The sequence below is a fragment of the Platichthys flesus genome, chromosome 2 (genome assembly GCF_949316205.1).
Source record: "Platichthys flesus chromosome 2, fPlaFle2.1, whole genome shotgun sequence".
NCBI classification, from domain to species: Eukaryota; Metazoa; Chordata; class Actinopteri; order Pleuronectiformes; family Pleuronectidae; genus Platichthys; species Platichthys flesus.
Genome location: NC_084946.1, coordinates 7,920,759 through 7,939,277, shown reverse-complemented (window position 1 = coordinate 7,939,277; position 18,519 = coordinate 7,920,759). Strand labels below are relative to the sequence as shown.

The following is an 18,519-nucleotide window of genomic DNA, read 5'->3' as shown; positions in this document are numbered from 1 at the left end:
GAATACACATTTACTTTTATTTTCAGGCAATTATACACTAAAGAAAACATCTTACACACTGGACTTTTCTAAAGCCATCAGATTTTTCTCATATTTCTTTAAACTGTGGAGGGACTCCTCTTTCCGCGAGTGCTCAGAGATATTAGTACAAAATAACCTCAGGCTTTCAAAGAGCAAACACGGACAGCATTACTCATAAGTTCTGAACTTATACTTTAATTGAGTGATGTACATTTTTTCCGGTAGTTCAGCATTGAGAAGCAACACTTGTTAAGGTGCCTTTCAGGCTGGATTACAACATAGACATGGTGTATTCTAGGGATTACAGAGTACATAATAGTGAGAAATGCTCTTGTGTTGAACGGATTTCTTGCAGGGATGAATGTCAGGGAATAATGCCCACTGGAGATGTGGAGACAGTAATTAAGCCACTGTGCTGACAGTGAGTCTGCCTCGTGTTCACTCTCACCTCAGCATTACTGTGTCTATTGGTTTTCCATTCCTGCAGGGCAAAACATAACCTGTGCCAGACAGGGACATTTACCGTCACTGTGAGTCATATTTGGAAATACCTCCATTTTCAACAGCCCATCTTTGTGTCCTTCGCTGTTGCTTTTCAGTCTTACTGATACAACTGACAGGTTCTATTTGACACATTTGCAGCCATGAGAAAATGGTTCACAGCGCACTGTGTATGTGCCTGCCTCGGAGTCTTCCTCCTGGAACTCAGGTGGTGCTGCTGTGCTTTTGTAACTGAACTGCATCTGTAACTTAAGTTGCACCAGGCGTAGAGTTACAGCACAAGCTCTGTCTGAACAGCAGCTTCAACCTTTCAAAGCAAAAACAGCTGATGCTACATACACCTCTGTTCTAGGTTAATGTCTTCAATTTCCTTTCAGCAGCCTATACAGGCAGTTATCCGGTCTATCCCCTGTTCAATCAGACTGTACGGCATGGATGCTACTTACAGTAAAAGACAAAACACCTGAGACAGTCGCTAGCAGGCATGAGAGAAGGTGTCCACACATTTTTCAGACTTTCTTATCTGCTGGATCACACCCCGGCTGGGAGGGGGAGGGCTCATTGTGTCTCCATTTTCTTTATCAGTATCAGCCGTTGGTGATGAGGAGAGGCATAGCACAGGTGGTTAGCTTGTTGATCCAAAGTGTTGGATACAAGCCAGGTTGGACCACTGCCCTTCAGTGCTGCGGTTAATTTTTTATGATTATATATTTTCAGAACCGCACCATACATTTTAGCTAACTGTACACAATGTACTGCATCAACTTTCACTTATCTGTTTTATTTTAACAACTCGGATACTTCTCATTTCCTTCGTCAAAACTACAGCTCGTCCCTATTTCTTTCATAACATCGCACTAAATCCAGAAAAGGAGACAAATCCCTGTCACTGATCAGCTGCCCCACACACACTGCACACATGACTCTCTGAACTTGAATGTGTAAGCAGCGTTCAGTTTATTTTTTACTGTGTCCCACAATAGTCTGTGAAGGGCATGAATTATTCCATCCTCTACTTGCTTTAATGGATTAGGGAAACCCTGGAAAGTTACATGGTTTAGTGGTTGTTATTGTGATGGAGAACATAGCAAGCAACCCTAGAAGCTGGTAATTTAGACGGATGATTCCCAAAGACCCGATCAGAAAAGGCATGCAGCTCAGTGTGAGTAGTGACTCATCGCATGTGTTGCACATGTTAAACTGTTGAATGTGTGAGGAAGTTAAATATCTGTCTGTGCAATTGTATGACTTATTGGATGCCTTTTCGCTGCTTTGAAACTCAGTGAAAAATTGATTGAGCATTCTAAAAGCTATGATTGAAAGCTAAGCTGAAAGCTAACAGTTAAAACATCCCACGTTGTGTTGGTTGGCGTGATATGAAGAGAATGACTTATGTTAATGATAGAGGAAAAAGGTCATTCGATTTCAGCGGCTCCACCAGCTGAGCGGAGGATGGCTCAACACCCCCCCCCCACCCTTCTTGTTGTTGCCAAGGACACCGCCGACCTCCGCAGCATACACTCGCAAAGGGAAGACGCCAGAGCAGCCACCTCTGTCTTTCCCTGGGAGATTGAGTTGTCAGTAATCAGTCATTGGGACCACATGGTTAACTCTATTAGCAGGGGCTTGTTCCTGTGAGGCAACAGGCCCATTGCATTGATTCATAAACTGGAGCATGCAGAGACAGGCTCTGATTTAAAACCTCATCGTATACCCAGGCGGTGGACTTTACTATCTGTGGGCTCTCATGTGTCTGCGCCCTGTTAATGTTTTATGGAAGCGGTTTCTAATGTTTCCACCTAGCTTATTGAACTGCTGCTGTGTTTGGACCTGTTTGCGCGCATTTGTGTGTTTGAGAGAGAGAGAGAGAGAGCTTCTGACCAGGCTAAACAGATGGTCCTGCTGCTGTCTCCCCAGCTGCCCTCCGGCCAGGCTGACCGCTGTCAACAGATCAAGCTGAGCCTCTAGCAGGATCCCACTGTTCTCCTCTGCCAGCTGGGACCCATAACAGACACACGTACACTAGCATCCCTCTTGCACTTTTTCTTTCTCTGCACAGCCGAGCATCGCAGAGGAAATCCCCACAGACTGAGTGGCGGCTCGTCTAGTACAGCAGTAAAGGCGCAGGTACTCTATTAGCAGCACCGAGTGCAGGGGCCGGCAGGCTTGACCATCAGTCTTATTTATAGCCAGATAGCGGGAGGAGCTTAGCAAGGAGAGACTCATTCACAAAGGTTCACACCTTTTTCTGACGTATCACAGCAGATTTATAGTGACTCATTCTTCTTTTGGTGTCCCACTTAGTAGTGATGGTGTGTTCTGTTTTTGTTTTTTCTCTTTCATCTCGTCCTTCCCCCCAGGCATTCCTTTGTGTGATACCTGCCTATGCTGGTGTGTATTGATTTATTGATGATATGTGTCATGTATCTACAGCTAACCAAAGTTCAGTTTGTGTTGCAGTTCTCTTATTAGTCTATTTATCATCATTGGAAAAGATCAGCTATGGAAGACGCTTGCAGGTTATTGTGTCAAGACAAAGGAAAAACATGACTGCACAGACTGAATACACTTTATTCCAATTGTTCACACTCAACACTGCCTATACCCACTTGTAGTGTGGAGCTAGTGATGTCTTTTATGAGGATGGATAAACCTACTACCTGCATCACAATCATAATAGTAATAAAGTGATATTTATTATACTTCTCTGTTCACCCATGGCATGCATAGCATGTCAAACATCTCTAAGAATCCTAACACACTAACCCACAAGGCTTTAAATTGATCTGTGGCTGGCTGTGGGGACCACTTCTTTAAACCAAAATAGATGCTTGGGTGACTGTGAGGCTTTATAATACAATGCCAGTGCCTTGTATCAGGAGGTCTGTGGGAGGGTTGACTCACATCCTTTCAGCTCCCGTCACATACACCCAACATACACATGTCATATACAAAATTTATAACTGCTACATGAACTTCTTGTCCAACAAAGGCCTAGTGTGTAAATTGAGCTTCCAGTTTGCTGGTCTGAAACATTACATCACTAGTGGAAAATTTTGCTTTAGCTCTATTTTTGTGTAGTAGATTTAGATATAAATTAAGACAAATGATTTTACGAACCACTGTGCTGTATTTAGGGTAGGCCACTTAGCTGTGCTCTGAGACCTATCCTGCATTGGTCTTCATGTACAAGGTGACGCATGCTGAAGATGCCAATAGATAAGAGGTTATAAATCAGTACAGCCAGTTGCTGCTCTTTAATCTCATAAGACCATTAGCAGATAAAGTGCCCTCTCACGGAATAATGCAATTCTTTAAAAGCCCTCAGAGAGTAATGAGGCGGGTCCTGCATTCAGTGGCTCGGTAGGATAAGAGATGTTGTATATTTGTGTGGGGGGGGAAGGGGTTTCCTCTTTTTGGCAGGCGGATCAGTGCAGTGGCTGCTACGTGCCAGTGAGTATCTTTGCGGATGGACCAGGCTTTTCCTCATATACTCACATACAGAAAAGTGATCGACAACAAGTTTTCTCATTTTGAAGAGACATGGATACAACCACACTGATACCCCTTTTACACTAATATTAGATGGGTATAGGCAAGTATAAAAAGCGATTGTATACAAACATTAGCTATTTTTGCATTAACAGCGACTAGCCTTCAAAAATACAGAAGAAAAGTAAATTTGCGCTTTCACCTGGGAGTAGATTCCGATTGAAATGGCAGACAAAAGTCAGATGTTAGTGGGGTTTCGGACCAGTGGAAAAGTGTCTAAAGGGTAAATATTATAACCCCGAAGATGGGTTCATGAGTTCTCCTCCCATACTAATGCTATTGGATGTGTGTTTGTGTCTTATACCCTCATAGCAGCACTTGCAATATTGTCCCTACGTGTATCATCCCATGTCCCATCCCCAGTACGACCTCTACTACATTTTTATCACTTGCATTTTGAGTTATGACCGGCCTGAGGCTCTGGATATTAAATGTGGTAGTGACAGAGTGGGTCTGCCTTAAGATTCAGTTTTCTGAAGTGGGGGATGAGTCAATTATAGTAATACAGCATTTAGTATTTATTAGACCCTTTTTAAAATCCATGGGATCAAACAAGGAGGGAGGTATTTGAGGAGCAACATTTGTTTCTTTTATTAACCCTCTTAAAATAGATTTTCTGGTAGAGTGAGTTGCTTGTTGTGCATTTCCTTTTGTCTTTGCCAACAAGGAGACTTTATTTTTGTCTTCTCTCCAGTGGCTGTGTGTATCCATGAGAACTTATTACACAAGCAAAATCAGACCTAAAACAGGACCCAGAGTTTTCAGATTGATTTCAAAGGCAGAGTGTGCGTGTTGTTCTCTGGTGAGATATTAAATAGACCGTTTTGATAGTCTTAAGAGAAAAATACATTATAGACGTCTGTTATTGTTTTAATGTCAGAAAAGGGGGAAAAAGATCTGTCAGCTTGTATCAGAGAAGCATACGCTGTAAGGAGGATGATGGAGCCTCGCGAGAGCAAGCTATCATTTAATTAAGTAGACGTGAAGCATGCAGAAATGTCTGTAAGTGAGTGTGAACTGGTGTGCGTGCTCATTCGCGTGTGTGAGAGAACGAGGGTGTGTGCATGTGTTTGCTGACAGCATCAGCAGGGGATGTTCTGTGCTATAGGTCAGCTATTCTTTGATGAAGAACAAAAGAGCAAACTCCAGATCAGATTTTCTCCTGGGTCCTATCCCTCCCCTGTGGAACAGAATTCAACAGATTGAATCAAATTCAACAAGCCTTTCTATCAGCTGTGTTGTTATTGGTCGTACAGGAGAGGGGAGACGAGGGCTCAAATGCTAAACAAATGGATTTTCCTTTTCTAATTCTCTTACCAAATGGCCCGGGTTAGAGCAGTAATCTGGAACTGAGCCTCGTCGCAGTCCATTAGCTTTACTCTTGTGCAAATTTGCTGTAAATAAGGCTTGGCCTGGTTATGAAAAGTTGGAGGGGAAGAGTTTTCTAATGACGTACCCACTGCATGGAAAAGTCTCCCTTTCCAAGGGTAAGGCGTGACCACCCTGGTGACTGTGCAGGGATAAGTTGTTTCCACTTGTTTTGTAGCCCTGACAGCAAAACAGTCTGCCACATTAAGGGCAGAAGACGGAAGTTAGGCACTGTGAATGGTTGGCGCGAGGAGAGATACTGTGGAATTTGTGCAGGCCTATTTTTTGTTTTGATGTGTAGCCTGGTGGTGTGCTGAACGGAGACTGAGGCTCCAGTTGAGGACAAACATGCTTGTTTTTCTATGTGTTAGCAACTGTCCTTGGAATAGTTTGACTCCCAATAAAGAGAGGGCAGGCAGGCAGAAGTCAATGCTTCCTCTTGCTGGAACAGAGTGGCTAATTGTCAGTAGCCATAGCCCAAATAAAGGGCTGGGTGGTTTATTGGACGCAGCCCAATACAGGATGTCCTTTTTCATTGCTTCTAGGCCTGACTAGACCTGATCATTTGCTCTGAGGGATGTATTTGGTATAGAAATGCAGACTAGGGATGATTGCTTTCTAGTCAGAAACCTTTTGGCATATCTCTAAAAACATCTTTGAAGCATAGTTTAATCAGCGTCAAGGGATTATATTAGGTCAAAGTGAAAATAATTAGTACACCATGTTTTTTAATGAATGCGTTGTGGGGTAAAACATACCGCAAATATTTATAGGGATTGAAATTCTGTCATTTGATTTGATTGATAGGGTTATCATCAGACGACACCTGGCCCTATTGGCATTCCAATAAAGTCTGTTCAAAACAGAGCCCACGTTCCAGAGGTGACTGAAACAATATGCATTATTTTACATTAAAATCATGCATAAGTCAAGTCTTTACCAATGACAGAAAATAGTAGACATGTCACATCCCCCAAAAGCATGTTTTGGCTATTTTTTGTGTGTGTGGACGTGTAGAAATGTCTTTTTTACTCTCTCACTGTGAAGGGTGAGAATAATTGAGGATCTCAGCTTTGTATCGCCATGGCAGTATGTCTGTTGGCTGTCAGGGTCTCTACAGAGACTCAGACGTTGGTCAATATAAGGTCATCAAGGTGACATTCACTTGATCAGCCTGAGGCCGGAGGGGTCAATGCTCATGACATGAGTGATGATACCAGGTGTATTCAAAGTCATGGTGGCCATGGTAATCAAATTACTGCAATAACAATTAAGAGAAAAGAGGACTAATTGAACAGGCTGAAGGAAGCCTTGGCATCCCAGCTTGGCTCTGAGTTGTCCATCATGTGGCCTGCCACAGCCCAAGGTGATGGAGATGAATAGACAAAGACAGGGAACGAGTGTACAGAGGGGAGGAGGAAGATGTTGGAGGGAGGCAGGAAAAAGCAGGTGGAGGATTATGGAATGTGTTCATCGATCAGCCCTGTCTGCTGACATGGCCGCTAGGACCCCCCATTTTTGTTGGCATGGACACCATATATTCACAATAGGTGTTTTGGCACATGCCTTTTATATCTAAATATGCAAGACACCTGCACCTCAGCATTAAGGTAATATTTTTTCTCCCAGCAGCCGAAATGATAGGACAGTAGGTAGGCAGCAGTACTTGCCAACAGGAGAGGGACTCCCAGAGCAATGCCATAGAAGTTATCCGTTAATTAAACTGACAGATTTCCACATGTCTTTGCAATTCTTTAGATTAAGTCATTCTGTCAGAATTCAAAACCTCCTTATGTCCCTGAGGCAGAGCTGACACTAGGCTGTAGTAAAGGCTGACCTTTGATATTGGCCATGGGGTTTACCTCTGACAAGACTTGTATCTGCTGTCATTTGTTTGAGTGGCACAGTTGCCTCGCTGCATGCGCATGATATTTAGCCCTGGGATGAGGCCCAGCTGGCAGCTACACACTGTGCAGGGAAATGGAGCTGAAGAAAATATGAGGGAAGTGATATGTGAGGGTCAGATTGTAATTTGTGTAACTTCTCAAGCAGCAGAGCAGAACAGATTCTGGTGACTGTTTGTGAGTCTTTTACAACAGATAGTCCTGCTGTCGAGGCTGGAAGGACCCTCAATCCATCACCCATCCTCCTCCTCATTAGTGATAGCAGAAACACAAACTGCACGGTTTATAAATGGAATTTCCCTTCTTTCATCTGGGACGACTACTTCTGATGCAATTATACTAATCCTTAGTGTCATATCTCGACAGTCTGTACGGCTGATATAAGTTTGTAAGATTGTCGGGGGTAAACGATGCTGAAAGTGTTACGCACATGTTTAGAGCTTCTCCTAATCATTTCCAAGTCATTTCTTCCCTTGTATATATTCCCCTTGCCTCACATCTCTCCCTTGGGGCTAGCCGACTTAGAATAAACATCAGCAACCAGCTTTGTCTCTATGGCAACCGCTGCGCAGGATGAACGGTAGAGCAGGCATGGAGTAGGTAAGACAGGGTTTGGATGGAGGTGGATGCTGCTAAATTTGAGCTGGTGTTCTTTAAAGTGATTTGTTGCAAGGGCTGTGAGATCTGCTAGAGACTACAGTTGTTCTTATTTCTATCAGGTGGACACCAAAGGATGAGGCACAGGATTTCAGTGGGTGAGTGACGGTCCTTTGTTGCTTGGATAGTCTAGTATAAGTGGGTCAGTGGGGTTGGGCTATGAAAGCCACCCAGTCAAGCTGTCAGTTGTTTTAAGCCCACCCTGACCCCGTCTCCCCTTAACACCTCGATTACCCGGCTAGCCAGCTACAATTAAGGCGGCCTTGTACCTTCATCCCACTTTCTGCGACAGCCTGAGGAAGTATTGGATTGATCCGGCCAATACGACCCAATCTGCTCAAGCACGCAGAGTATTTGTTTTTCTTTTTTCCTTGTTCACTTGTCTAAATATTATTTAGTTCCACCCTTGAGCCGGATTTGTCAGCAGGGATCTTGCTGGGCATGTTTTCACTCCCCATGCTGATGGCTGAGTACCTTCAATGCCTGTTGTTTTTACATTTTTCCCCACAATGTTTTATGTAATTTGAGGATTGTGTTCTGTTCCACCCATCTGTTTCCCTGGTTGTTTCCAAGCAAGGTACAGTCTGTTTCCAGAGCAGGATGACCTATGACCTGATTCATGCGTCATCGGGCAGCTGCCTGTTCAGACCTTTGTCATGCAATCGGAGAATGAAACTGCTGGTAGCCAAAACATGATGTGGCGTCAACATTGCTGATACTTCCCCGCGAGTAACTGGCTGCAGAACTCACCAACTAACCAATCCTGAAGGTTTCCTGATACCAGCAGCTCAAGGTCATTCTAAGGGGGTTGTCTCAGGAAGCGATTGTAACTGCCTCTCTTGGCTACTCCTCAGCCTGATTGCATTTGCCCTTAATTCTTGCGTTTTTGCTATAGCATCATGAGGATAAACTCAGATAAATGCAAGCCCCCCCAAGGCTGGGTTTTGGTTGGTGCAGGCTCATGAGGCTTTTTCTTCTTGTTGTAAGCATTGACCTCAAGGAGGCAGAGACTCTATCTGCTATTTTGTGCAACATGAGCCGCTCTGTTGGGCACAGTCAGGTAATTCAATACCACTTCCTGTCTTCACCTTGTGCAAACAGGCGAGGCTGAAGAGGTACCATTTCAGGGACAGTGGGGGGAGGGGGACATTTTTGTGTCAGCCGTCTGCTTGGTAATTACGTGCACGGACAAACGGCTGGCATTCGGAGGGAAAACAAATGAGGTTGGCTTTAGAGCTTCTTGGTAAACCTGGCCTGATCTGTCTTTGTGTGTGTGTGCATGTTTGATCATCACCTGTGTGGACTCAAAATGTGACCTTCCCCTGAGAACTGAATGAAAAAATGCCCTCTGTCTAGCAGGCTGGCTCTTGTACAGTGTTATTATCACACACAGTACATATCAGATTGTGCCAGTGTGGTATCAGGAAGGCTAAGTACCCCAGTGAGAATGAAAGAGATGCTTTCAGGACTAAACTTGTGATACAGCTACCTGTTGCCATGAACTACATTCTACGCCGAATAGTAATTTAATTAGCCAATTTTATTTAATTATGTTTGATATGTTGTAATTGGGAACTAAATACCTAATGCGTTTTGGCTTAGGTCCTTGTTGTGATATGTATTTTTCACAATTTTCTGACATTTTACAAAGCTTTAACAATTCATATTTGACAAACAGCCCGCAGCCACTATTAACAAAAATTAGACTGTGGTTGCTGATCCTGGAAAAGCTATGGTTACACACTCGAAAATATGCAACCTATTCATCTCACCAACTCCCATCAGCCCTCTTGTCAAAGATTCGTCCCTAAAACACTTGAACACACACTGTCTACTAGAGAACGACTTTTCTGTGACTTGCTTGTTAAGTTCTGGGTATCGTCTGTGCTTCACTGGTGATAACCTCACGTACAGCAGAGCAAGGGTGCAAGCAGGCCGGTGGGTTTGTGACAGATTCAAATGATTGGTCATGTCTATTAGAATCCTGTGAGGGCCACAGACACTGGCTTTTTTCAGGGGTGTATTAATTATGGCTTTTGTAAAGGGATAAGGATTTTAATAAATAAGAAAAAGGGTTTCAGAAACAACTCACCAACCCTAGCTTTCACCAACTCCCTTTGTCAGTTCTGAATATTCTGTTCCTTCATTCATTTTGAGTGGTGAAAGAGCGTGCATGTGTTGTTCATGTTCATTTGTGAACAAAAAGCTTCCAATACTTTTGTTGCCCAACTGCTTATTAAATGTTAATAAGTGATGTCATATTTTTCTCTCTTTTTCTTGAACAGAGGTGTTAACAGTGACCAGAGAGGAAGATGGATGAGCTACAGGATGTACAGCTGACTGAGATCAAGCCGCTGCTGACCAATAAGGTGAGTTCTGGTGAAAACAGAGAAGTATCAAGCTGCTGAGGCAACAGACACATGTGTATAATCACACACGGAGTGAACCGATGTATGGTGTGTTCTAAAAGTAAATGAGCACACCATATGGTTCTCCCAGGCAAATACATACGCTAATACACTAGACATGCACACTCTGCAGTTCCGTTCATCATAGTGAATTATTCATATCTTCTCGACTGTCGAGTGGAAAAAGAAAAAAAAGGGATAGCACCATAGAGCAAGTTAATAGAAAAAGAGAGGTTATAGACTGAATGAGGCAAGATAGATGAAGGAATAGGGAGCATATAATGAAAAACAGTCTGAGGACATGCAAGCAAAAATGGAGACGGATCAAAAGAGAAGCAGGAAGAAACCGCTCTTAGTTACAGAGCTTCTAAGACTAGCGAATGAGAGACGGCAAAAAAACAGGTGCATGGAGGAGAAAATAACAAAATTAGATGAAAGCTCTTCATCACTCCTTCCGCCCTTCTGCTATATTTCTATTTGTCAGACTGTGTGGCAGTTAAGGTAGATATCAGTGAAGAAAACTGGCACTGACCTCTTACTCCATCTGGTGGCCAGCTGAATAAAAAGACAAAGCAGGAGCTTTGAATGAAGATAGAGGGATGATGACACGATAACGTTGATGAAAGAAGCTTCTCATTTTCTCTCTGATCCTGTGTGGAAGTGATGGAAACCAGTTGTGATTACTGTTCAGACAAGATATGTCTGAAGGATTACATGATGCAGCAAGGTGTGGATATTTAGTACTTTAACAATGGTAAAGATGAGGTTATGGTCAAGGTTAAGAATGTACTATTAGAGTTGTCTTCGAAGTAGAACATACATATTTGAAGAATAGGAGGGAGTCAAAGGGCTAATTAACTGCTAAGGTAGTATAACAATTGACATGACAATATTGATATAATGAGATTGATGCATTGAGCTTTCTTCCGCTGCCCACGCTCTCTTCTCTATGTTGATGCGGCCAACTGTTATTAAAGAGCTTTGTGAACAGTCCTACAAACTCAGTATTAATCTAGGAGCTAATGTCTGCACGAAAATGTTGCCGACAAGTTGTGGTCATTTATCATGTATCAATGCAAGGACTCGTAGATCTTGGCTAGAAACATTTTTTTACCATGATTCCTGCTGATAATCTATTTCAGTGGGGAAACAATTTTGTACCCATGGGTCTGGAGGCAGATGGTATCTACTGGTTTGGCCTACAACTAAATGGCCTAGAACATTCTCTCTTGTCTGCTTCCCACTCTCACTTCTCTGCCCATGTACTGTGTAGCCTCCTGCTGACTGAATAAAGCTAAAACACCAACTGAGATAATAGGTAAAAATACTTTACCATTTATAAAGTTCTACACAGCAAAGTATTTAGTTTTTAAACTAGCGGAACTCATTTCACATGGTGTAAAATTTTCTGCAATTTTGTGTCACAATCGGTTGGACCAATAGCTCCACAACAACATGCAGTACTAACCACAGTTGGCTTCATCCGTCCATATCCTTAAGCATGTTGCAGATGCTCATTGCAATTACACAAAGCTCACTTTTAATGTCATGCAGTTTGCTGGAAATTGGGCACAGTTCTCTACCTGGATCTAAAAACACCACGCAATAATTTTGACTGAAGTATAATAATTAATGTTTTTATCTAATTCTGACTAATTAAGTTACTAACCAAATATTGTAACAAATAGACAAAGGTAAACACACACAGTCCTTCTATAAATATAAATATCTAATCTTTGACTCTGTGATATATATTAATAACTTTCCTCTTCACTTTTCTTGCAGAATGCTCGGAACTTTCAAGACTTCGACTGTCAGGTGAGTGGTGCTCTTTGATCCTCTTTAAACTGATGTTGTGCTATTTTTATGGGGGTAGCGATCAGGCGAGTGGAAGGGGATTGAGTACTGGTACTCATTTTTACCCCCCTACTGCTGAGCACATTGGTTTGCTTGCCCTACATCTGAACATTGTTCATCACCAGCAGTCTCCAGTTTCACCACAAAACACGTGTTTGCAGAATGTTTTGCACAGCTTGTTATACAAGCTAGTGGTTTGTTTATAATGATCGGGAGCAAAACAGTAGGTCAACATCAGAACAGGCCACTTCCCGATTAAATGTCTGTTGCTGTTTCTGTTACTATTAGTAATGTGTGTGTGTTAGTGGAGAGAGGGCCACTGTTTTGGCTCATTCCATTGTACCTGAAAGTAAGCATCAAATCACAAGGTAACCAACTGAGTTGATACACATCATACAGTAAGGAGTTGAATAGGGTTGATTTTTTTTAAATTTGAATTAAATCCTGGCCACACCAGATGGACAGTTGAACCTGTAACTTCAAGCATTGTTGAATTCATTTGTGGGGTTGAGGCTGTATTCATACCTGTGTGAATATGTTGCTGCTTGTGTACTGTGGAGCATTTATATTGATATAAAATGCCAATGCATTCAGCATTAGCAGCTTATTCATTTATTTTTGTGATACAGACAAAAATAATATTTGGATGAATACCTATTGGTATTCATCCAAAAACAAAATGGATGAATACCAATGAATCCCTCCCAAAAACAAATGTTTGGGAGGGACAGCAGTGTCATCCTTCAGAAAAACTCAGAAAACTGTTGAATCCTTCATGCAAGGTTGGATACCGTCACGACTGTATCAGTATGAGTGAATGTACAGACTCCATTTATTGTCGTCTACTGTCGAATCATTACAGAACAATGCAGCTAAACAGTTTGATGGAACTAGCAGGAAGTTAACAATGTGCATTTATACAGTGGACATCCAACCACTGGTCAGAGTAGATGTAGGTGTAGCACTGTCTCAAGAGATTTTTAGAAGGGCTTTCAAGATTACAAAAAAAGGCAGCTCTAAGAGTCTTGTTTTGTACAGAGCTTTACATTTCAGACCACAAAGCAACAAATAATTGTGATATTTGTAGGGATGGTTCTCTCGGCTTGTGTGATGGATCAAGGGGATCTCTACAGAGTCTAGTAGTTGTTCGATGTGATGTCCTCCACAGTATAATTTGAGTGTTGCAGAGACTGTGTTTGCCTTTTCACTGTATTTCCCTTTGCATCTCAGCCTCAGTCATTTAATGTGGTGATATAAGAATAATTATCATTCAAGAAAAAGCGGTACTGGCTTTGAGTGGGCACTGCTCCATATCCCTTTATTGGCATTGAGAATGAGACCCTGTTTCCCATTCTGCATTCAAAGAGAGAGTCTCTTGCATGAGGAGTGGATGCAGCCTCTCGTCTTCATGAGCATCTTGACTGCAAAGGGTTAAACCTTTCATCCCTCTCTCACTTTTCTGCAGTCACGGCTGCTTCCAGCATCCCACCAGAACTAAATATAGCCGCTGCAGTCAGGATAAGAGAATGCGCATGTTAGCCGGAGCAGGCATGCTACGTGTTCCCCAGCATTCAGTCCTGTATGCATTGACACTAATTTATCAACTAGCTAATCTTCACCCAGACGGTCAGTCCAGGTCCCCTAGTTGTACTTTAAAGAGAATATCATAATTAGTCTCAGTGGCAATGAGGGAGAGACTTGTATTTTACCTTATTTCCATGGCAGCCATTTTGACCTCACACAGTCACATTCAGGAGAATTATTAACATAAATCCTGATAATTTATTTAAATCTATAATGAATTTTCATATGCGCATGTCAAATAGATTAGTTAAGTAACACCCGCTTTCGCTCTTTAAAATACCTATTAGTAAAAGTGCCTTTTATCAAATTTGTTAGCGATCTTGCCTTCAAAACAAATTTTCTTTCTCAATACATTCTTTAGATATTATAAGATAAAGTGAAATGCAAGTATTTTTTTAAACATTTAGCCTGTAAGGGCAGAAATGATAAGAAATGTTGTGTTGGTAGCTTACTTGCTATTTAAGAGTTAGGAACTACACCATTCAACTGGCTTCCCCTAGGTTTTTGTAAATCACAATAGTAAATATTCTTCTGATGCATGTATTGTGCACACAAAATTTCTGAACTCAAATGTGATGTAAACCTCTACATATCCATTCTTGAGATAAGGTATTTAATTTAATTTAATCTGACTAGTGCTGTCAGATGGTGTGATATAGTAGGAGTGCATATGCAGTACAAGAATATATTTTGTGGGAGGGGTCTCACCACTGCACCATCTCTAGGTGCAGCCAGTGTGACATTCCAGCTGCTGGGGGACAAATCCAGCTGCTCTCCTCTTGTCGTCTTTTCTGCTAAAGCTCCCACTGCAGGCGGTCCACAGGTACTGCAACAGTCATGTCACGACCCTGTGCAGTGTGCAAGAGGATGGTGGTGGTAGTGAGGTGGGGTCATACACAAGAACATAAAGGCCAAGGGCGTAGGCTGCAGTCCTGTAGTCTCCCATGATGTTCTACTTTGGCCACTGTGAGGTGAGGGAGGGAGGGAGGAGTGAGTCAGCCTCCTTCACCCATGGGCTCGGCTGTTTTAAGTGCATACTTAAGAACACAGAGTCGCTGTTCTTCAGGGAGATGGAAAGGGCTGACTGTGCTCTTTTAAAAATAGAAGATTTTCAGGTTTATGGAGTTTGTTGGGGAGAGCGAAATGTTGAGATAATTATCTCCATGGAATCTTTGCTTGGTTTGTTTTCAATATTGTCTAAAATGTTCTTTGAGGTTGTAATGTGTCCGTTTATTACTTAATTTTTTTTTCAAATGCTATTTAACTCTTAACTTATTATTTACATATTGTATTCTTGACCTTCTGTCACTTCAACTACAAGACTAGAAAATACAATCGTCTATTTTCTTACATTAGCTGCCAAGTCATGCCTTCATTCAATCCTCACTGTCTCAGTAAGCTCAGCAGAGGGCGCCATAGGCCCGGTCATTGTGCGGCTGGAGGGCTCTTGTGTGTGACATTGCATGGTGGATTTCATGTCATGTTGTAGACATTGTTTTAGCGGAATTATTTTTACCTCAGATGCTGCTGTTGAACTGAGCTCTGCAGACCAGCCTCACTTTGTGCCTATATGACTCCTACGACCTCAGAGTCGTCTGACACTCTTGATGACTGACAAAGAGCCCCTATCGAGGAAAGGGTGTGGCGTGTGTTCGTTCGTCACACATAAGCTGATTGTGTTTGCATGCAGGTATAATTGGTGAACACGTACTCAGTCACATTGTCATCACAGTCTGATGAGTCTAATCAGAATTTTTTTAAACCATACACAGGAAAAGAGTCTGTGGAACATAAGTAGTGGGCATCATTTTGTACAAAACCACTTAATGCAAATTTGTTTAGAATTTGTTATATATTCTCAGTAAATGCATATCATAATTTAAAGCACTGCACAATTACAAATGAAACACAATTAAAAAACTTAAATTAGAGAACGGAAGAGACAGTTAATGCAATTGTGTAGTTCTTCTTCAATACATACACTACATTTGTGTCAGTGGCACCCTCTGTGGGTTAGGACGGGAACAATTTAAGGATAAACTACAGTTAACACCCACGCATGCTGTTGTGTTTGTTATTGACTAACCAATGAAGCGTCCCTCTGTCTGTGTAATACCTCCCCCTCTGTGCCTTTCTTCATGTGTGACATTGGGGGCACAGAGCGGCCAATCTCAAACAGGTGTGATGTCTGCACATCTAGCAGTTGTGCATGTGACAGAGGAGAAAAATAGAAAAAGGACCGGTCAATAAGGACTCAACGGGAGGTTTAGATAAAACAGATCCTCTTATGTCTGGTTTTGATTGTTAGATAGTGAGAGACGGATGTGTATTCTCTGGTAAGCCTGACACATAATAATGAATGAATAGTTTATCTTTATATGTTAATACCGATATGGACACTGTATTCTACTGAAAGTTTAACGGGGTAGTTCACCCAATGGAAATGACAACGTCAATGACAATTCAATCATTATTTACTCGCAACCATGCCGATGGCGGGGTGGGTGAAGTGTTCGAGTCCAGAAAACATTGCTGGAGTTTCAGGGGTAGACAGCGTTGCAGCCGAATCCAATACAATTGTAGTTAAATGCTTTCTGGACTCAAACAGCCACCCCTCCATCGGCCTAGTGGTGAGTAGATAATGGGTGGATTATAGTTTTTTGGTGAACTATCCCTTTAACATGATAAAGCAGTGTTGCAGTATGAGCCAACATTTGCTGATGTATGCCAGACTCGGTTCAAACTGCTTTAGGGTTGGCTAATCCTTGCACAAGTAGGTTGTTATATCATTTATATTATTTCTGATCATAGTCATTCACATAATCATGCAGCTCATGTAGGAGCTGAGGTCAATTGGATTCTTCTCCCTTAGCAAGGTGAAGCTGGAGGCAGGTGTTAAATCCTAGTGAGGAGCAGCCATTTTGCTGATGCTGAATACATCCCAGGGTGAACTCTCTCATCTCCTCTTGCCTGTTTCACTGTGTGACGTTAGCAGCCTGCCCATTTTTCCTGGACTGCCTCTGCATCCCTTGCACCCCATCACCCCTCTTTTCCCTCCCACTCTCCCCTCCTCCTCTCCCTGCTCGTCTAAGCCCCACCCTCTCCCTCTACCCACCTGACCCTCCGCAATCCAATTAGACGCACCGATGGCTGGATGTAGAGACGCGTTGTGACTACCAAGCACAAACTGCAATCTCACTCTCTCCTCCCACTTCTGTCTCTTTTCCTGCTCTCGTTCCCACCTCTTGTCTCCGTCTCTCTCTCGTTGTCTCTGCATCTTGCCCACCCCTCTGCGTCAGCTTTCATTCAGATTATTTACCCATCTCCTCCTCACTCCCTCTGCTGTGTCTTTCTCCTCCCTCTCTTCATCTCTTCCTTGTTGCTTGCTGCTCTAGCCTCCTCACCCTACATTCCTCCCTTCCTACTAACGCTCCCTCCCTCCTCCTCCTTTGAGATCTTCTAAGCTGCTCAGCACACACTTGCACATAGCTGACACCCTCCTCTCCTGCGTGGGAAAAACATGTCAGCTATTCTGGACCTGGACCAGATTGCATGCTCAGGGAATGGAGTGGTGAGTGACAAATGCGTCTTGCCTGCCATGACACACCTGGCTGGGTCCTTGCAGTAGGGGGTTCAGATTGGGAGGGGGGTTGTTGTGTGTTTTTTCTCCTGACAGCAGCTGGCTCCAGGAAATGGAAAGCTGGTGGTGGTCTTTGCTGGCTTGCTTGTCACCACCTTAAGCATGTGGCTGAGAATTTGTTTTTTTCTCTTTGGGCAGCTGCTAGTTTGGACTCAACATTTGTTGTGTGCGTGTTTGTCTACAGGTCATAGAGTGACCATATTTGCACAGACTCAGTGCAGGCGAAACATGCCCGGGTGCAGTGGTGCAGTTTAATGTGTTGATATGAAAGATTCATGCATCTTTAAATCTGCAAATGCCACGGTCAGAGGATGTGAACGAGCCTCTTAGTGTGTTGTCCATCAATAGGGTCGCTGCTATTAGTGGATTTTGTTGCTGTAAATATTGAATGTGTTTTTTTCTGTTTATCCATAACTGCCGGGATTCAAGGGTTTCTCGGGAAAACAGGTTTATGGCAGAAGGTGGTGCATGGTGCCAACATTGAATTCTTTATGCTGTTATCACACACACACACACACACACACACACACACACACACACACACACACACACACACACACACACACACACACACACACACACACCCTCCCTCCCCTGCAGAGACCTTGAGTTTGTAGCTTCATCATCCCACTGCTCCGATGACACGCGCTTACTGTGTGAATGCTGCAGGTAGGGAGCGCTCTGTGTCAGAAAGGATGCAGGGTGGCATGTACCTGTGATGATGGCACAACATATTGTATGGAGGTGTGCATGTGTATGCATCTGTGTGGATGTGTACATTAAAGGCATTGGTAGGCTGTTAGATGTTTATGCCCTGTAATTCTGCTCTTCGGGGAGGGCAGGTGGGATTAATGAGTTAAATGATTGCAGGAAGAAGAACAGCATGATATATTGCTCTCCTTTTCTCACCCCACCCCACCTCCCTCACTCTTATTCATTCTAGGACCAAAACACAGAGACCATACCTCCCCCGCTGGCCTGGGGGAGGCTCCCTAAATCTCCAATTCTCAAAGAATAAACCCCCTAC

The 18,519-nt window shown here is 42.9% G+C and overlaps 1 protein-coding gene across 3 annotated transcripts in view; it reads left to right on the top strand.

Moving 5' to 3' along the window:
• Nucleotides 1-18,519, top strand: part of ndrg3a (ndrg family member 3a) — a 29,915-nt gene that overhangs the window by 2,158 nt on the left and 9,238 nt on the right. For 2 of the 3 annotated variants that reach the window (XM_062396068.1, XM_062396076.1), the window contains exons 2-3: nt 10,289-10,372; nt 12,197-12,229. In XM_062396068.1, coding sequence (XP_062252052.1) covers nt 10,316-10,372; nt 12,197-12,229 — 90 coding nt within the window. In that variant the 5' untranslated portion in view covers nt 10,289-10,315. Of the gene's footprint in view, nt 1-10,288; nt 10,373-12,196; nt 12,230-17,077; nt 17,424-18,519 lie in introns of those variants that run through there. The other variant, XM_062396085.1, reaches the window with a different exon arrangement.